General features: G+C 42.5%; 1 protein-coding gene across 1 annotated transcript in view; it reads right to left on the bottom strand.

The window, feature by feature from the left end:
* The window catches only part of GRIA3 (glutamate receptor, ionotropic, AMPA 3), a gene marked incomplete at its 5' end in the record, with an annotated part of 84,795 nt that overhangs the window by 48,371 nt on the left and 14,918 nt on the right, over window positions 1-21,506 (bottom strand). Inside the window, 6 exons of the mRNA XM_010075539.1 lie at window positions 6,596-6,802; window positions 7,966-8,073; window positions 9,552-9,656; window positions 12,994-13,161; window positions 16,638-16,799; window positions 18,259-18,312. Coding sequence (XP_010073841.1) covers window positions 6,596-6,802; window positions 7,966-8,073; window positions 9,552-9,656; window positions 12,994-13,161; window positions 16,638-16,799; window positions 18,259-18,312 — 804 coding nt within the window. The remainder of the gene's footprint in view (window positions 1-6,595; window positions 6,803-7,965; window positions 8,074-9,551; window positions 9,657-12,993; window positions 13,162-16,637; window positions 16,800-18,258; window positions 18,313-21,506) is intronic.

Below are 21,506 nucleotides of genomic sequence, written 5' to 3'. Positions count from 1 at the left end.
TTAAATGAACATGGCAGCAATTGTTTTCTGCAGAGGGAACAAGCATGGGTTCAGACACAAGCTCTTGGGAAACCGCCAACAACCAGGGCACTGAGAGTGGATTAGCTACAATCCAGCACCCGAGCCTGGTTCTCCACCACCTCGCTGAATATTATTTGCACTAGAGAGGTTAAAAAAACCAGATTGCTCTTGGCTTATTTATTTAGAGATATACTATTTGAAATTGAGAGCTTATGGAGAGCTCTAAGTACCCTAAAGGATCATCACAGTTGTGAATTTCCCTCCCTATTATGGCTGCAGATAAGCAGAACCCATAAAAATGGAGCTCAGTTACAAAGAACACAACCATAACCGCAACCATGCCCTTCCCTGAGCAGAACTGGAGGGGGGCGTTGAGGAACCTCAACAACTAAGGCTTGCTAATCACTCATGACTAATGGCGTTTCAAACATCATCCTCACCGCATTTGAGCCAGGCGAGAAATGTCATGGATTCCTCTGAGGCTTGTTCTGTCTGCGCCTACTCGCGTGGGAAGGATGGATTTAGGGAGGACAGGCAGCACGGAGGCGGTCCCCACTCTGTTCAAACTGACCCCAGGGGGCTGCAAACCTCAAGACTCTTAAGGGGAGGGAGGGAAAATAGCAAATGGAAATATCCCTCTACATGGAGAAAGAAAAACGATAAGATGTTCCTCCTCTGTAATCCAAAAGAAGAGATTGAATTCTGCTTACAGATGTAAAGATGAGTCTTCCGAACTTCAAAGCCATGCACTAGAGAAGGCAAGAGACCCCAGCTCTGCTCCTGCCCATACGTGCTTCTGGCCATTCACGCTTCCAGTTCTTTTGCCAATGGGTCACTTTTCAAGAAGTGGGTCTAGGCTACAGTCACTTTGCGAGACCTTTGTGTGACAGGTGCTCAGCTATGTGCAGACTGATGCAGAGGACGCTGCCCCATTCCATCAGGAGCCAAACCTCTCGGCACCCCAGAAGTGCCGAACGCAGGCACACAGCGGCGTCAGAAGAGACTGTGCTGGAAGGACGACTGACTCTGAGCACATTTTAGGACTTTTCAGTGCAGTCTGATGTTTCCAGGTATGAGAAAAGGGTGTCAGACAGAGCAACACACCACCTACAGTACCACATAAAGAGAGTCCAGTACACCCAAGGATATCGGGGTGGGCTGAGAGGCCAGGTCATGGGGCAATGTGTTTTTAACACATTAGCTCACACTTATTCAAAACCAACAGCCGATATCTGACTAGCAACATGCTGCATTGAAGCCTTAATGCGTACCAGCTGAGTGTTATAAAAGGTATTAAGGTGTTAAAACTGCAGTTGGCCTTGTCTGCCGCAGTTTGTCAACGTTATCTCTATGCATGCCTTATGTGGATGCCCACAGCTCCTTCTGAGACGCTGCTACTGGATGCAGATGGAAAAATTAAGGGTACATCTGCTTTTTGAGCTGCAGACATACGTGCGCTGCTTCTTCCTGTGCTTGGACACCATTCAGCTCTGTGCCGGAGCCGTGGTCCTGTCCCACCGCACGGTGCCACCGTGGCTCAGCCACTGCCTGGGCAGGGACCCCACATCTGTCCCTGCGCGCACGGGGTGAGGGTCCGTCTGAGCCGCGGGGCAGCAGCATCGCACGGCCGCCTTTGGGCACTGGCACCTGGGCTTCCCTCCTCCAGAAACCAGGGGCCAGGGGTGTCGGGCGAGCTTCTCCCACTCACGGCACAATCTAAGAGCATGTGGGACGTTTTGGGGAGAAACAGGAACTGAATTAATCTTCCTCTCCGCTACGATTCAAAGGCTGTATATGCCATCTGTAGTCTGTCTTCTGTGGCTGGGAGAGCCAGAGAGGCTGGTTGCCTGTTAAAGGCAGGGATGTGTGTAGGGGGTCCCACTCGGACAGACTGCGGAGGCTGCCGGTGTGCAGGGGACTGTCTGTCCTCCACATCCCTGCTCTGTTCCTTTGTGCTATTTTACATATTGAAAAATTTTTATAAAGACTTTTTTTTTTTTTTTTTTACCTGAGGAGAGCTTTAAAGGCTGGAAGGTCTGGCTGCTCTTTCCACTCCCAAAGCATCTGTAGTTACAATTAAGATCTGTGTTAAACCCACTGTCAATTAGTCTCAGTGATGTGAAAAGCGCCTGGCCCAGGGAGGGAAGACTTTCCCTGGCTGAACAGCAGCCTGCTTTAAAAGGGAAAGGAGAAATAAAAGCCTACAGAAAGAGGCTTACCCTGCAGAAGAGAAAAGACCATTGTCTAGTGCTGGGCAGCTGGGGGGTACAAAGCCCCGAGCCCCGGCCCCCCAGGGTGTGCGCAGCGGGAGGTGAGGCTGCTCATCAGCCCGCGTGGAGGGCTCGGCATCGTTAGCGGGTGGATCACTGGAGGACAGCGTTTGCCTTGCTGGTTTGCTTTGCTGGTTAGATTTAAACAGTGATTTGGTCTGCCAGACTGAGAATGATTTAGCTACTTCCCTCTTCTAAAATGTCCAGGAAAAGAGCTTTACCTATTTGCTACTTTTATTCTGTCAAAAGTTTCCACTATGTTTTAGAAATTTCTCTTAGTTTAAAAAATAATAGTGCTTGAATTGGTAGGGTTTGGTTTTTTTTTTTCAGGTAGGAAGTAGAGTCTTATTTTGACTCCGTGAGAGTGAAAGATCAAAATTAAGGTTTTCTTCAAACTGACCTTTTTTTTGATTTATGAAAAATCAAATCAATTTCATTTTTATGTCAAATTTCATTCTCATTATTAATTATTATTACTAACATTACTACGACTACTACTACCACCAATATTTGAAAATTGCTAACAAACCACAAGGCCCTTTTAGCTTCTCTCTAACAAGACTTCAGGGTTCTCCTGTCTGAAGCAAAGGAGTTGGGGAATATCTGCCCTGCCAGAAAGCCCTGCCTCCAGGGCTGCCATCCCTACGCTGCCAGAGAGCAAGCCCTTCTCTGGAACCAGTTCATTCGTACAGCCCATGGCAGACCTCCGTCAAGTCTTACTCTGGAGTCAGGGCTGTGCCGGTCAGCCTCAGGACCCCAGCGCTGTGACACAGTACCCTGCTGCTTTGGGTACAGCCGGTGCACACTGAGCCCCATCCCATCCCTCCCCACTCCTCGCCATTCCACTCAGAGCCTTCCCACGCAGGCTGCGAGGATCCGGCTGCGCTTTCTTTCCTGACTCTACACCGCATCCCACAGGAAGCAAGAGCAACAGTAACAACGAACTGGCACAAACTAAACATTAATTACAGTTAATTAGGGTTTTGGCATTAAAATGACATGCCATTCACTTTCTATGACTGTCTTAAGAGCAATTTTATCAAGAGATGTAGGCATGGGGGCTACGCTAAAAAGGGCACAGCGCTTGAAAAGCCTGGTAAGACTTCCCAGCGGAAGCAGTGAGAAGCTCGCTGGGTCAGGAATATGCTGAATTTGACAAATGACTAGTCACTGTTTATCACTTGAGACAAATGCAATCTAAAAAAATTGTGTTTGCTGCCACAGCTTGGTTCAGCTGCCGGATAACCGGTACCAAAACCAATCAGGCCCCTTTTATCCCCCCATGCCCGACTTCTATACATGCTAATAAAGGCATTTAAAATCTAATCTCCCTCTTGTCTTCCCAAAATGGAATCCAGAGGAGCCAAATATGACAGCATCTTGCAGACAAGGCTCACAGGGGCATTAGGGGTAACGTACAGTTTTAGTTCCCTAATAGAGTTTTAAGCCCCTGAGAGATAAAGGAAAGTCAGCACGTAAATGAGGCACTTGCTCCAAATAATTAGCACTTCCAGAGCACTCTTCATCTTCAAAGGGCTTTGTGCACATCCTCGTGAGCATGGTACACAGCCCCCTCTCGGATGGAGAAAGAGGCCAAGGGTATTTCATGATGTTTGCAAGCAGGGCTGGGAAAGGGTCTGGAGGGCTGGGGAGGTTTGTACTCAGAGTTCAGGGGCTGTTTTCCCAGCTTACAGAAAGCCAGGTGGATTTCTGTGCAGCCTGCCAGCTCCGGAGTTCAGCTGGGCAGGACGGGGAGCTGGCTCAGCAGCGCGGGGCTGCAGGCGTTAACCTGGGTCTACAGTCAGACCTCAAGGGATGCAGCTGACCTTTGAATAATTGAGCACTGCAGCGAAGAGGCTTCAGTAACTCAGCTTGCAGCACGAGAAAAGGAGCTGTTGGGGGTCAGGGAGGGAAACATCCCTCAATTTTTCATTAGTGAGAAAACACAGATGAAAACTGTGCTTCAGAATATAAAGGAACAGACCTTTTTTTCAGGGGAAAATGACAATAGTGGGGTAGGTTTGGGGTTGTTTTAATGTATGGTGGTGTGTGCAAGGATTTTTTTTGCTGGTGTGGAATGGTCACAAGTACAGTTGGGTCAAGGGAAAGTGGCCAGGGCTCAGCCTGATGCTAAGGAGGCAGAGCTCTCTGTGCTCAGCTCATCCCATGGGGTTGTGGAAAAGGCAGCTGCAGCCAACCTGTTTATCACAGAACGGTTTGGGTAGGAAAAGACCTTTAAAGGTCACCTAGTCCAACCCCCCTGCAATGAGCAGGGACATCTTCAGCCAGATCAGGTTGCTCAGAGCCCCGTCCAACCTGACCTTGAATGTTTCCAGGGATGGGGCATCTACCACCTCTCTGGGCAACCTGTTCCAGTGGTTCACTACCCTCATCGCAAAAAATTTTCTTCCTTAGACCTAGTCTGAATCTACCCTCTTTTAGTTTAAAACCATTACCCTTCGTCCTATCGCAACAGGCCCTACTAGAAGGTCTGTCCCCATCTTTCTTGTAAGCCGTTGAAGGAAGCAAAAAGGTCTCGCCGGAGCCTTCTCTTCCCCAGGCTGAACAACCCCAAATCTCTCAACCTTTCCTCATATGAGAGGTGTTCCATCCCTCTGATCATTTCTGTGGCCCTTTATCCAGATGGATCTTGCATCATCCAGCAGCTGCACAGGCTGATGTTCCTTGGCCCAAGTCCCAGAGGCAGCAGCCCATACCACACCTTTCCTCCTCTGGCGTAGATGGTCCCTGTGCCCTGGCTGTCAGCGGTAATTTCAGGTCATCTTTCGTCATGCCTTTTGCATATAGTATGATTATTTTTTTTTAAGTGAATAAACTGTTCCATTGCTTGTTACTTGCAAATATATCAAAAGGACCCAATTACAGCTAATACTCTTGATGCTTCTTGAACCACATGCAGGGAAACTGAGGATTTAGGTTTCCACTGCAATGTTATTACGCTTGGAAGTGAAGTAAACCTTTGCTTTAGAGGTTCTGAATGTTCTTGTACTCTCTAAGAGAGGTAACAGCGGTTTCCCAAATCGCATAACTGAGGCATGGGAAGTTCAGAAGATTTGCATAATATCAAACCTCAGTGCAACAGGGAAGCGAAGATAGAACCCAGGAGTCCAGACCCTGCTTACGTTCTCTAATCAGCAGATTTCCATCCCTCCCCTTAACACAATACTACAAAAACACTGTTGCTTATATCAAATATTTTGAAGTCGAATAGGCTACCAAGTATATAACTAGGCACCGGGACTGACTACTCCAGAGTAAGAAAACTTATGCAAATCTAGCAATTACTTAAAAAAGGCTGATTCATTTGAAAAGAATTATCTCACCAAACATTTTGCAAGAATGATGATATGTTATCCCAAGGAAATTTTGAGGTGACTTTTAGAAATTACAGTCAGCCAAGGAACAAAAGGAAGCAATGGAAATATTCACTTCAGCTCAGATATTTTTAATAAAGGAAAGCTTGTTAAAAATAAACTGTAAAGATTTGGGCGGAATCACAAATCATCTCATTAGCATTTGGGGGAAAAAAAAAAGCAAAGATGAAATATCAGCTTGTAAAGTCTTTTCCGCAAAGCCAGTTTTTTCCCCCTTCCATCTGGTTTATCTGTATTCCAAAATTCTAATTTTCAAAGAAGTTTCCAAAATGGCAATTCCCGACTGGTTTTGTTCTTACTAAACAAAGCAGTGTACACCCAATATAGAAATATAAAGAGGAATGCAATAAATTAGCCTTTTTTTTTTGTCTGACAGTTAATTTTTAAAGCCAAATCCAGGGTTTAAAAAGAAAAAAGATGTGGGTGATATCACACCTGCATTGCTTCTTACCCTGAAAAGCAACCATGGAGCTAACTGAGTCTTTAGTCTCTGATCAAACACAAACTGACATCAGTGATCCAACAACGGCCAGCATCATAGGATCAGACCTTTTACGGGAGGGGTACCCTCCCAGCACTTACAAGACTGATACAGAAAAAGGAGACATGGCAAATGCAAAAGCAGCACATGAAAGGCAAACTGGAAATTCTGCTGTAGACAAGAATTTGAAATTTGCTCAATGCCACTTCTCAACATTTTGTGGAGTCTGATTTGGAGAACAGCAGTAAAAAAAGTGACACTTTCCTGTAACGAAACAATTAGAAAAGTAGACTATAAAAATGGCCCTACAAAGAAATATCTGGAATTTTAAAGTTGGTATTCAAACAGACAATCTTTATTTTGCAATTATTAACTTCGAGCATAACTTTTTATAAAGAACATTTAAATGAAGGTTAAGAGAAACTTACCCCATAGACCAGTTCACCCACCATGCCATTCCATATCTTAGTCTCTGGGTCCCTAGCTCCATATTTCCCATCTCCAACAATTGACAGTTTGTATTTTATTCCAACATGTTTTGCTATTTCAGAAGCTAAGTCTACACAATATCCTTCATATCTCTCATTCCCTTCTAGTTGTTCATGGTTTTTCTTATACATTACATACGGTGATTCCTTTGAAACAAAAGTAAAGATCAAAAGTCTATGAAAGTAAAATACAGCTTTAAAACATACAAAACGAGAGCTGTTATTATCGTTTATATTACTGGCAAGTTTTTACAATATTTCCTGCTTTGGTACAGAAATTAGAAAGACAAACTTTTGCAGTTTAAAAATCCTTGGCTGATCCTACAGCCACACATACTCTTGATTTTAATCCTGGTATGGACCCATTGAAGACAACAGAACTATTCCACTTTAACAACGTTCTACTTTTGTTTGCAGGATTAGGCCTGACTAGACAGTCAAACAGCATCACTGTGGTAATAACTTGGGTTTTAGTGTTTAAAGAATTAACACAGACAACACCTGTACCATCACAATCATTTCCCAAGGCCCTCGTGGCCTAGAATGGGGCTCTGATGGAGATATTTTCAAAGCAGCCTAAGGGAAGGTAGGCTAAAATCCTCAGCAGCAATTTTTGTCACTGAATTCCCTTAGCCTTCTTGGAAAATTCTATCTGAAATGCTGATGATATCTCCCTAAATCCATAGGAGCATTAAATACAATGCTTCAGGAAATAGCATAAAATTGCTTCATGCTTAGTGGAATCGTAACAGGCATAAAAGTCACAAACAATACTGTACAGAGCACATCTGCTAGAGGCGTTGGCGCTGACAAAGGTGCTGCTGTTTATGAGACACAGAAGAGCTTTACTCCTTTGCAATCGCCTGGGTATAGGTTGCTTTTCACCCTGTGCTAGAGCAGTTCTCTACAGGCTTCACCCTTACTCAGTCCACAGGGGTTGAGTTTACAGGAGCAGCACCTGAGTGAGGGGTGCAGGATTTGGCCCCGCAGCAGGAAGGGCAGATCCTGCAGTGATTCACATGCACACAGAATAACGTCACTTATGGGAGGGGTTTGATGGAGTTCAAGTGTCTGAGAAGCAGCAAAGCGCAATGTTGAGCTCAGTGAGCTCTTCCTGGGAGTAAAGTTGTTGATACACATTGAAATTTGCAGGGTCAAGCCCTCGGTGCATCTCTGGAAGATACGGAACTTTTCAGTCACTTGAAGTCACATCGTATTCAACATGTGCCTCCTGGCAAAGTGTCTAACACACCTCAGGAGCCTTGTGTCTTGTTTCCTAAACACAAACACACTAAGAACATACAACTTACCAAGATGGTAGTGACTACTATAGTTCTGTTCTCCACAGATGAAGTGTCATTAGAGGGCAGCTGATCTAATGCTGGCACAAATCTTTCATATTCGTTCCAATAACCAGCCTGTAAAAATGGAGATTGTTACCTCATGACATACATTTACTGTCAGAACATACACGGCTTTGTAACTCTTACTCATGCAATATTTTTGCCTTTAAAGAATTATGTTGGCTTTAATTTAATTTCCTTAAAGTTATCAAGACCACGTGAAATAAATACAAGCCAAAGCTAAGTGAAACCAGCCTGTAAAAATGGAGATTGTTACCTCATGACATACATTTACTGTCAGAACATACACGGCTTTGTAACTCTTACTCATGCAATATTTTTGCCTTTAAAGTATTACGTTGGCTTTAATTTAATTTCCTTAAAGAAACAAAGTTATCAAGCCCACATGAAATAAATACAAGCCAAATCTAAGTGAAAATACATACTAAATTCTCCCTGTCTAAATTCACATCATCACGGTGCCTGTGGAATAAATTCCCATGTATCCGCAGAGTAAGAATATACAAGAACACAACACAGCACTCTGGGCAGAAGTCTTTGATTTTGAATTTTCTATCCATATTATTCTGCAATTCTGACAGTGGATACAGCCCCTGCAGACATGCCTGAGCTAGCTTCAGCGTAGATGCACAGATATCGTTGGCAATGCAGGCACAGCAAGCAGCGTTATCTTCGGTCGGGGATACAAAACCCTCAGCAAGCATGAGGTGACTATTTGTCAGCTGGCTTGTGCTGACCTTCATGGTGCTGTGGCTACATTACTATGCTACTACACCAGCTTTTGTATCTCTGCACAACACAGAAATAACCCTTTTGTCTGCACTGTAAACCCAGCTGAATGGCTGGGCCATGGCCAGAGGTATTTTGTTATCAAATGTGTGCAGAAGGGTTTAAGGAGTCTCAGTGGTGACTATGCAGGTAGGTACCTATCGCCAGGTGAAATCAGGGGGATTTACATGCCTTGGCCACACAGACTCTTCTCTCGACACTCCTGAGACCCTGCCTACCTAATGATTTTTGAAAATCTGCCCTAAATTTCTTCTATAACAGAGAACTAGGCAACTATCTCACTTAGGGTCTATACTTTATTTAGGAAACAAGAGAATGAGTACCAAATCCTAATTAAAACCAACATTGTCTTCTGTTAATTTCAGAAGGTTTCTAAAATACACTGGCTACAGCTTCACTACTGCCTGTTACAGAGACGAAGGGAAAGATGGAGCGGAATTTAGGAGATGGGGCTGAGCACAGGACCATGACAGCAGATACTATGCTTGGCAGTGGAAAAGCTCCAGAAGGGTTTTATGGGAAAAAATGAGGTCTAAAGTTGACATGGAAACCAATGAAGATATTAAGCAGTGTGAGTGGTTTGGTCCAGGAACAGAATAGAACAAGGTTCCTGGGACAGGGAAGACAGCAAGAAGGCATGGAGCCTCAGGGCTCTGTTATTACAGCGCCTGGATGGTTTCATTAGATTATTGGAATAAATATTTGTGAAGATGTGAAATCGGGATGCATATCTTGAAACTCACCTTCCGTGACCCAGCAGCTTTCATTTCATACACATCAATTGTATAATTTGTTCTCCGCCCATAGGTGTCAAACTGGATGTTCCCTGTCATTCCTTGAACTTGCACCTTAAGGGAATAAACAGAAAAAAACCCATCTTAATAAAAGATTCACTTTATTTTATCCCTCTGTTACATTTTGCAGGAACCCACTAGCTCCAGCACAATTTTTATCTATGTAAGAGACTTGCAGCGCTTCTGACACAGCCAGTTATGTTCTTTGTAACAAACCCAATCCCAATTCTCTCAGTTTCAGCTGTACATTTTCTTTGTTAGTTAGTATTCAGCTGGTGACTCACTACTGCAGAGTAAGCTGCATTTAAGTGAAATTAGCCCTGCACGTATGTTAAATGTAAGAAAGGCTGATTCTGCCATGCTTAGTCACGCTGGGTTCACTGATACACCATGGAGCATCAGCGAGGCACAGGCACATTAAACCCCTCACAATATGGCACAGAGTGATTTGTGACATGGACCAGAATCCCATATCACTGCTCATTCTGGGAAGTGCTTTATTTTAAGATCAGTCCCAGCACAGGAGAAAGGAATGAATGTCTTTTCTGAATGAGCACAGACAATCGTCTCTACTGCTTATGGAGTTCTGGTCTCAGTCGGGATGGATGGGTGTACAGACGGTAAGTCATTATCATTACCTACTCGCATGAATCATCTTAAGGGGAAGTATGAAGTACTTTGTTTCAAAGAAAAAAAATCTTTCTTCTTTCCTGTATGGAAGAGTGAGGTATTTCCATTTATCACTTATCAGCACTGACAAGCTGTCATCTCAGGCAGAAGGGGTAACAGTCTGAAACTTCAGCAGGGGTAAATTAGCTTTACTATTTAGCAAAATGCAGTAGAAGTTACAGGGTAAGTGATGGAAGACTAGTCAAAGGGGAACTGTTCAGCGCTGGTGACTGATCTGCTATTTATGGTTGAGAGATGGTGCAATCAAACTTGTTATGGTGAACAAGGCTAGATAAAACAGCCCAAATTCCTTGGACCCCAGATTACCCAGTGAGCCAAATTCAGACTGACATATAAGGAGTGTGATTTTTTTTTGTTGTTGTTTTTTTTTTTTGTTATCAGTAAGTAGATTAGAACCTGTCTTAAAATAGTTCGTATCATTTCAGGGGCTGGAAGGACATGCGAGTTATTCCCGTCTCCAGAAAACTAGAGAAGTGAATAGAACTTTGAAAGCCAAATTTGCCCCTAAAAGGTTTTATCAACTGTAGACTGAGCAAAAGTATTTGTAAGGTAGTTGACACATAATTGCAGCCAGATGTGAGCTGCTGTGCCTGCTTTTGGCACTTGCTGGAAGCTGCCAGGCTCCCTTAGCACAGCAGTGACTGTCTCAGCAGAGCTTGTTAGGCTGGCTGCATCCTGGTGTGTACTGAGATGTGAGCATTGTGGACGTGCCACCTTTTGACTTCAAATTCAATTTGTTTCTATCTTTGGTGGGAAAAATCAGCACTTTTCAAAACCTGGCTGCACCCAGGTGGGAAGACTCCCCAGGACTCGGAGCTCTGCTGGTGGCAGCGTGCGGAGGCAATCACAAATGGAGTGACTATTTATAACTGCCCAGAGCTCTCCAGGCAAACCGTCTGCCATTGACCTGATGTCTTAGGATCAGCTTTAGAAATACAGACATGCACAGTTTTCAAGGCTGTAGGGAAGCAGACTCAGGTATATCCATTTCCTTTTTGCCACTATAGCGCGGCACTGAACCTTCTGCTGGCAGAGGATAGTTTAAGGATGTCTTGGAAAAAATATTCTTATCTGAGTTGTTGCTACAGACTGGAGAGGAAACATTGTTAAACAGAAGCTTTTTTTCCTGAAGCAAAGATCCAAAATCATTGTCTGAGTAGAGGGAGTGACTGCGATGGGCAGGGTGAGGTCTGGAAGGCAGCGTGGATGATCGTGGGTAGCACTTGGTGGAAGTGTATATAACCCTCACTTAGATGACTTTGAACAGCTGAAACAATACAAGGCAACCAGCTGAAAGACAAACTTCTGCACTTTTTGTCAGTCATGAGTCTGGCTTTGTGTAGCTCATGAATTGTGTTTTTAAATAAATTTTCCCGAATGAGGGAGTGTCCTGTAACACCATTAGTTTTCTTTGGTGACATGAATACATCACATCTCATTCAGAGGAGTCTTACGTTTTGATGGATATTAAGTTCAAACAGACAGTACAAATTCTTTAACTCTTGTGAAGGCTGAATTTAATTAACTTCTCTTCAACAGTGTGTAATGCTACGTTAGTGAATGTGCAGTTAGGGCATTTGTTAGGAAGGGACGTAATGGCATAAAAAGAGCTCTGGCAATGTGAGACTGAACCATCCCTCTCACTCTTAAGAGTCATATAATCTGAACTCATTATAACCTTCTGATATAATCCTTCCAATTTGGTAACTGAAAAAAAGAGGTAATTAAGATAGGATTTGTTTATACCTAACATGGGCTTTAATTCTGATCTCACTCAGTCCAGTTCCATGCCTGCATTAATGAAATCGATTCTAACAGGTTTGGTTTAGAGTTATTTGATCCAGATCAGAAGCAGACCATATTCTTGTCTCTTATAGCTATAAAAACATTATACAATTTTTCCTGTTGTCACTTGCTTTAACACACATAGCAGTCTAAAAAGAGTTAAAAATCAACAAAATTAGAGACATAAGCGAGGTAGGATCCCACACAGTAACTAGTGCCAGGGATAAAAAACAGGCCATGCAGAAGGTAATCAGGTTGAGTACAAAGCCGTGCCAGGAATCAGAACTGGTTTGAGGCTAAACTGTGTCAAGGTTCAGGCTGGTGTTGAAATCCAGCAGTATTGCTATGACCAACGACATTTTTTCCACTGCTTTGAGCCCATCTGAGTTGACTTTTTACTGGCAAATTACAAAAGTTGCATAGGTGTGTTTAAGTCCATAAATAAACGTATCCCTGCAAGATTTACAATACACATGCTGAAGACCCAGACTAGTTCTGTTAGTCAGATTTCCAGCCTTAGCTTGACTTTAGAAACCCTCAATAGATGTTCATTTGCAAAATGGCTCATCCTCACTCTCGTGGGAAGCTTGGGTGTCACAGGGGAGTCAGATTTTCGGTGCTCTGATGCAGACAATGGGGCGGCTGCTGCACCAGTGCCAGAGGGAAGTGATTTCGGCCAAAGTTTTGAAAGCTAATTTGTTATGCCTTGCCCTCTATTGAATATATTTTAGCCATCCTTTGGAGTTTGTCATTAATTCATTCTTTCTTTCTTTCTTTTTTTTTTTTTTTTCCTGAGGAGCTGCAGCTGTTTGTGTGAGTACAGAAACTCTGTGTACAGGGAGTAGGATGCAAGTTCGGTCCCAGCAGAATTGCTGCTGGTGTGGAATACACACAAACATAGTATGTTTGCCCTTACCATTTTCAGCGCTCTTTCTATATCAATTCCTTGGCTCCATGGTACTGCAGGGTTAGCCAGGCAGTCTCCAGCACTGCCTCGCCTGGAGACATCCACACGCTGTCTTCGGAGGTAACGGAAAGCCTCTGCTATGACTAGGACTGCATCGTGGGTCAGTGCAGATGTATACTGAAATTGATGCAAATAAAATATGTTGACAAAATGCAATCTTAGAATTGCCCCAGGTTTATCAGGTCTAGCCCTTCTCTTAGTTAAAATACTCTTAGAAGAATCCTGCTTACAAGTTGTCTCTGTCTAGCCACAGATGCTTTATGTAGTTTAACAATTATATTTAAATTAACAAATTAAAAATATTTTAATTTTGCATAGCATATAGCAACAAAATAACAAAACTGGTTTAATCTTAATTGGAAGCTTGCTCATCTAAATGAGGTCACTACAAATGTCTGCAATTCCATGCTGGTCCATACTGCTACCAATAGCAAAGAAGAGCTCATATTTGGTTTTTGCTTGGAGTATTCTTGAGTATTCTTTTTCTTTTTAACAAGATTGCCAAGACAGACAGTTTTGAATTGACGTTAACATAAATCATTTCTGTTTGGACCACAATCCTGATTAGGTAGCATCTGCAGCAAGGAATAGATCAGATTACTTTTCTTAGAAGAAAGCTATACAAGCAAGTAATCACAAAATACACTTTAGGCATCGCATCTCCTTGGTAATTGCCCATCTGCCTTCTCTTACTCCACGATAAATCTGAGGAGGGTGGTAAGCTTCGTGTAGCAGCAACTCTTCAACAAAACAAAACCCCCAGACTCCTTAACGACTTGTTCATGCTGCTGTCAACTTCACCCCTTGCTTGTCATATGTTTCTGGTGACACCCCCCAATGCTATACATTTAGTAATGCCTATGAAATAACATGGAGGTGTTTTTTTCACATTTCTTCCACAGTTATATGTTTGTCTGAAAGTTCTTCATCTTTTGCACATGACACCACCAGTTTTCACCGGCATCACAGCATCCCTGTAATTTAGGGGTCTGGGCACAGGAGACCACTTCAACATGTACACACTGGGAGCAACTGGATGTACTCACTGTGTAAGACCAGATTTCAAACCCCTTGTAACTGACCCTTCGTATTTCCACAGTGGTTGTAAGAGAACGAAGAAAAAAGAGAGTGTAAGGGGTATCTGCATGTACTGCTGTGCCTGCCCTTGCCTGTCTGTGATACCGCAGAGCTCCTGGCTCCCGAGGAACCTTACACCGGAGTCAGTGCCAGAAGACACGCTGCCTGTGCATGAATTAGAAAGGTGGAAATCCAAGTTTCAACTGCACGTTCAGCTATTTTCTTGGTCGATAAGACTTAGTAAATCCAGAAGTTAATTCCATCCTGTAGGGCAGGATAGCACAACTGGTGGTCTGTACTTCTTAAAAAATGTGCATTATCTTATTGCAAGCTCTTCAGTTTGATATAAACCCCTGGGAAATCTCCATAGAACGAGGCATGCAGATGAAGCGAATCATATCTGATAAAAAAGAGTGCAAAGGTAGGATTCTGAAGAGGTTTCCACAGCAGCCATTCCTACTGAGTTTAAATGACAGCAGTTTATCAGCTCTTACTGGGTGTGTGTGGGATGGTTCTTCCTTCAGCTGTATCTTGGTACAGGCACTCTTTGGATCCTGCCCACCTTTACCTCTTCCTGTGATGCTTTGCAATGATCACCCTCTCCTCTTTTAGTAAGTTAACATCACATCCACACACAACAATATAGAATCAGATAGTAATTTTAAGGTATTTGTTCTAGCATTAAAAAAAAATCTTGTAATAGCTGTCCAATCTAGCACTACACAAAACTTACACGCTGATAATTTTTTCAGCAGACTGCACCAATTGTCAGTAACCTTAATGCAGTCCCTTCCAAGTCATGCCAAGAGAGCTATCTAATTTTCTACTTTATTTGAATTCTACTTATAAATGCATGAGCATGCAAAGAGAAAAAAAGACAGAGAGAAGGGAAAGGCTGATAAAATACAGAATAAATTAAACATCAGGGCTTTAATCTCTAGGCAATTTTATTTCCTAATCAAAAATATTGTACATCAATTTTTAAGTATGCTTTTTTGTCTGATTGACAAATACTGTGCACATTTCTATAATGAGTGGTACATTTGTGGAAAGGTAATGTAATTTTTGTGTTTGTACCATATACTTAAGACTCTTTTTTAAGGATGGAGAATAATTTTTCCCTCAAGGTAAATTGCTTTCAAGTGGAATAAAATCTTCCCAGGTTAACTTTATATATTTCAGAGCTTTTAAGATTAGCACGATACTTATCTTCACTTCTGCATCATTGCTAGGAAGCTTTGGAAAGGAAGCCTAGGTCCTAATCAACAGGGAACAATACACTAATCCGAGTTTTGTGGGGCTCTGTTTGCCTTTTTCTGCTTCCTCTGAAATGTCAGCAAGGCTGCAGGATGGCATGGGATTAAGATAACCTTCCTTCCACACAGAAATCACATGATCCCAAGGATGGAAAAATATGCCTTTGAATGGCACTGGCGTTCTGGCAGTGGGACCTCATAAATGGTTCCTGTTCTGTCTCTAGCCCAACACCGTGCTCCTGCCTGCCCTGGTAACCCCCCACGCATTGGACTGGAGCAGATTTTTCCTTCCTAGTTAGTGTCTTACGCTTCCCTGGATTTTGTTGTACTAATACCAAGACATTACTCCAGTTTACTGGAGTAATTTCAAATTCCAAATCTGTTCATCACTTTGCACATGTCCCTCCCAAATCAAGCAGGAAAGAGATGAACTGTCTCATCATGACTGGTTCTCAGACAGGTTTGGCTTCCCTGAGACAGTCAGTATACACAACGTGGAGAACTGGACTACCGGGAGCGAGTCCAGTCTTCATTCACCACCAGTCCCAGGTTTTATTCGCATGTGTGTACTGATGAAAAAGAGCAGGCCTCACCAAAAGACCAAGAGAAAGAAGGAATGTAATAGGATTATTAATAATAAGCAGTGCTCCTAGAAGATTTTATGACTTCCATCATGGGACAGAGTATCCTTGGTGCATTCCTTGACTGGACAGTGAATAGCATCCCCCTCTACTACAGAGATGCTGAAGCAGAAAAAAAATCTGGGGGAGACAGTAACAGATTGCAAGTCTCCGAATAACAGGAGCTTTTAGTTCACCCAACCTATGACAGTTTTGGTGAACCTGGGACTTTAATTCAAAAAATTTTTGAAAATTTTATTGGTTGCAGATATAATATCCAGAGTGGTTAAGTAAAGATTAACCACTGAGGGGCATTGAGGGTTATGAGGGCAACTGTCAGCAGTGAATCCAGTGAATCCAGAGCTACTACTCACCCCAACACCCATCCCAAGACTACCTGAAGAAGATCAAGTTAAGAGTTTTTATATCCACTGCACAATGACAGAACTGCCACCACGGTGAGCACGTGTATCCGACTAACAGCCTCTGCATCTTTCTTCTGGAAGGGCAATGAATGTTACAACATAGTCTAATCGGGGATCTGTATCATACACATGTACACACCTGGGGTTAAAAACCCCCAAATAATTGTTAAAAGCAACTCATATAGCCTCCATCACTGTCAGGGTAAAATAAATACCTTTAATGGTGAGTTTTTGGCTTCAGGGAATTCCCTTTCATCAAGCCTCACCCAGCGTTGTAGAAACTGTTGAACCATTGGGTTTTCATTATTAACAATCTGGAATCCAGTAATGTTGGCACCTCCATGCATTACTCTCTCCAGAACAATGTCTGTGAAGCCCTAGGAGGACACATGGAGAAAACAAGAACCGTTGCCATCCAAAGTCCCTTTTCTTTGGCTCAGTTTTACCTGCTACAAGCATAGCACAAAAGAAACGGATTAATTTCCCTTGTTAGCTGAAAATATTCTACCAAGGAGACAACTGATAGAAGCATAGAGCAGAATTTAAAATGTCTTCTTGTTCAGACCTTTGCGATAGAAAACTGCCCTGTTGTGTTGCGGCAACGTGGTAGGTAATATTCACTGGTCAGAAAGAAAACAGTGGGGAAACTTCAAGTACTATTTCCTCTTATCTTCTCATCATGGTGAAAACTGGTCAAAGACCTCGATCCCATTTGTACAGCAAAGTGCACACAAAGGTTCAGTGCTGGGAGCAGAAAACCACTTAATACCCGAATTGTTCTGCGGAGGCAAAGCCCACGCATCCTTGCTAGGCAGTTCTCTGTCACAGCAGAACATTTCACTTGCAAACAGGAGGGTATGATTCTCTCCTACTCTGCTGTTATTTATACATGAGGCAGTAAATTGGCATCTTTTTGATTAGTATGACTTGATTGCAGTCTTGTTTATCTGAACGTCAACGGTTACACATGCTAAAAGGTAACCCAGAGTGAGAGCCCCTGCAATTCCAGGCACACACTAATCAGAGAGATCATGACTGGTTCTTCTAATGCAGAATGGCACACCTTAAAGTCATACAGTACTTATAGTAAATAAGGGTATTCTCAATTTTGTCTTTTCTGCTTTAATCACACCAAAACATGGATACAGTGGGATTGCTAACTTGAAAGTGTGAGTTTTGGAAAAACATTTTTTTTCCACTCACCATAGACACAGAACCCCAAAATTAGTCTTGCTGCAGGATCAATTACAATATAACACTTTTTCTAAGGAACTCTAGCAGATGGTGTTTCAAAGGCATCATAAACCCTGAAAGTCAATTCTAGAATCCAGAAGCAGCTCTGATAAAATGTACTGTCTTCTCCTGGTAGGTCATTGCATACACAGGCACCACCCTACCCTTTGAAATACTAAAGAACAGCTATACAGTCTGGCTGGTTTACTTCATGGAATTGTTCTAATTTGCAGCTTTTTACCGCTTATTTTATACACAAATACGCCACAATCATTCTTCCTGGAGTGTTTAAATTCCAAATATGCTACATAGAAGATTATGGTTATCAAGGATCTTATTTATGAGGATACAAATTGGTAGAAAACATATAATTAAATTATTTTAAAATTAATAGAGGATATGAGCTTCTTAGACAAAAGAAAGGCGATAATTGAGTACAAATGACTATAACATACCAGTTCTAGTATTTTCTGAAGTAATTTCTCAAAATCCAAGAACTCATCCATGCATTTCCTCTTTTGCTGATTGAAGTTACCACAACCTGAACAGAATATATTACCCTGTAATACCTTAGCTATACTTGTAATAAGGGAAAGTTCTTACCAGGTTAGCTAACATGTAGTGATAGCCTCTAGAATGTTTGCCAAGGATTACAACCTGCGTGAAGAAGAAAATTACATATTATTCAGCTGAAAGACGATGACTCTTAACTAGTGGAAAACACCAGAGAATGAACATTTTCACAACCTTCTATGCCCAGTCCATGGGCAGCACGAGTATTGCAGATAGGATGCACTCATTTGTGTTTTTAAAATACACAGGCAGAGTACAAAGAAGATAACCCACAAGGCTGAGAAGACTCTGCTTGCAGAGATGACCTTACCTGGCAATCTCACCTTTGTGATCGCAGTGTCTTCCCCTGCTGACCAGGTTAATTCTAGTTATCGGGTCAAGTATTTCTGCTTTGCAATGAGATAACACTAGATCTGCTTACTTTGTTCCTCGCTTCTGGAGTGTATGAGAGGCAGGTGACACAGCCCAGCCACTCACTATGTTTATGAAACCTCGCCAGCACAGTGGGGCTCGGTAGGCTCCAGGGGGTTTCCTGCCATGAGAAGCCTGGCCAAGCCTTGTCATATATGAATGCTTGAAGTTAAATTCCTAAAGATATGAGCAGTGACCTTCATTGCCTTTTGACAGCTTTCAAAAGGCCTGAAAACTTGTCGCTTCCAGTGCATCTAAATGGACACATCCGACCTTACATGTTTAGCCAAAATTAGTACTAAATGTGATGTCGCACATTCCATTAAACCAACATCTCGTGCCCTCCCTAACCCCACTCGGGCATCTCTCTGTACAAATGGAGTCATTAAATGGAATTGCTAAGAGACAAAAAAGCAGCAGGATGCACTGAGCAGCTGGGTTTGGTAAGGGTCATGAGGAGGAGGGGAGGCAGCACTGCCTGGCCAGCCCGAGTTCTGCCCTCCGTGTGCTCGTCCCCGCTCCAGTAACACCGTGCTTTTGCAGAAAGGAGGAAAAAACACAGTCCCCATGGTTGTGCAGCTGGCTGCCAGATCGCCAGCAATACCCCTTGTGCCAGATTATGCCCCCACACTTAGCACTACTCCCCTGCCTTCAGGGAATAATCTCAGTAACATCCATCCAGTCCCATGGCCATCACGCAGAACCACATCAGCAGTAAGAATTTAATTAATAATTGTGGTGATTACATGTGAGTCAGGCCAGAATCAAACTTACCCAGGCATGCTGGGTTAAACTAATAACAGTCAAAAATAGCAGACGTAATGCTGGTGATAACACCACAGATGTAACGCTGACTATACCCTCTGAGCAGCTCAAGTGAACAGATGATGCTTTCTGATGGAGAATCATCTGAAAATCTATACATACCATACTGCAGTACTTCTCCATGGTCACAGATAAACACTCCAAATGCCATACTCCATAAAGACATATTTTCAACATGACCACTTATGTCTTTGCTAAAAACAGATGACATTTGAGTCACTGACTTTAGATATACTGCTGAGCCTGTTAAAGTTCTTGATTAAATTATTAAGTTCCCAATGGCCTCTTTGGGCTGTCTTGTCCTTAATAGATGCCATTTTTTAAAAAAAAATCACATTTAATTCTGTAGGAATTTGCATACTTCCAGCAGTCTGAAAATAAATTGCTGTTCAGGTCCTCTTGAGAACTGTATGTACACTCTGCTGGTAGAAAGCATCTGCTTTCCTACACTCACATTTGTTTTCTATGGAAATGTGCAGGCTTCCTTCAGATCATCTGGTGCGCATGCTATTTGCATACTGAATTCTCTGTATGTTTAATTTCACCTTAAAGGCAGTTTACTTTTAAAAGGTTAGAGACAAAGAACATATTTAACAACAACAATACTCTGTCGTTTTATCCTTAACAACAAATAAGAAAGCTTTTAACATTTCTATCCAGAAAGGTATTTATTTAAGAGGAAAATATGATGACAGATGAACTCGGAGGCTGTAAGAAAAACACACATGGAGCTGCTACAGGCATCAGGAGCAACACTGCAAACAGTAAATGTAGGACTCATTAGCATAGATCAGACTCAACTTCCATCTCATCTGTTGTCATGTCTCCGAAATGACCAGAAATAACTCTGTTTAGTCCCTCAGAGAAGTCCAAAGTATTACAGTCAAGCTTTAATTCATGAAGCATCTTTCAGAAGTGACCTGCCAGTATCTCTACTCACACAATCAACCACGTTTATTCATAATTATTTAACTGGATCTTAACAATGTTTTTAAAATTCACTACATATGTTGTCCTAAATCTTAACAAGCACAACTCTCCTCCTCCCTTGCTTTCCACCCTCTACCAACAGCCCAGCATCTTCAACAGAGCTGCTGGATTAGCGAGCCCAGCAGAAACAACCACAGACATCAGAGTTACTCCTCCGGGAGCGGAGGGATGGATAAAGTTTTTTTATGAAGAAGGAAAACAGGAGTGTAACAAATAAATCTCATCAACTGCTTATACATTGTGAAGCTTATATAGAAAGTGGGATATTGAATAGTGGTGGTGAATAGAAAGCCAGGATTACAGGACAAGGATTTCACAGAACTACATGTCTTTGGTAAGTTTCACTTCTGAGACTTAATATTGCTTTCACCTTGACTGAAAGAAAAGCTTACAAGATTTTATACTGAACAAAGGAGGAGGGAAAAAATTCAGACTTCTGATCCCACATAATTCTTGCCTTGTAGATAAAAAGATCATAATGTCAGGTTTGATATAGAATCAAATGAAGTTTGTATTTTTAATTAACTCTTCAGATATTTCCAATTCATTAAGATAAAATCTAGAGGGAACATAATTAAAATGTATCTGGTTTTAAAATAAAAGTCAAATCTGCTGGCCAGCACCAGGCTTACTGGAAGTACAGACCTGCATGCCAGATTTGAGAAATTAAGTCAGCATTGCCAATTTTAGTTTTTCATTTCTCAGGAAGAGTAGTGATAGGATGATGGGTAATGGGTTCAAGCTGAAAGAGTAGATTTAGATGATATATAAGGAAGAAATTATTTACTGTGCAGGTGGTGAGGCAGTGGCCCAGGTTGCCCAGAGAAGCTGTGGATGCCCCATCCCTGGAGGGGTTCAAGGCCAGGCTGGATGAGGCTTTGGGCAACCTGGGCTAGTGGGAGGTGTCCCTGCCCATGGCAGGGGGGTGGTACTCGATGATCTTTAAGGCCCCTTCCAACCCAAACCATTCTGTGATACTGTGATTCTCCTACAGTGGGCAGTTCTTCATTCTCCTAGTCCCTGTCTTTGCTTTCTGTGATTTGGGCGGTGTG

This window comes from Pterocles gutturalis, unplaced genomic scaffold, assembly GCF_000699245.1.
Source record: "Pterocles gutturalis isolate BGI_N339 unplaced genomic scaffold, ASM69924v1 scaffold431, whole genome shotgun sequence".
Lineage (NCBI taxonomy): Eukaryota > Metazoa > Chordata > Aves > Pterocliformes > Pteroclidae > Pterocles > Pterocles gutturalis.
Note: the sequence above shows the minus strand (reverse complement) of the source record. Positions and strands in the feature narration are given on the sequence as shown.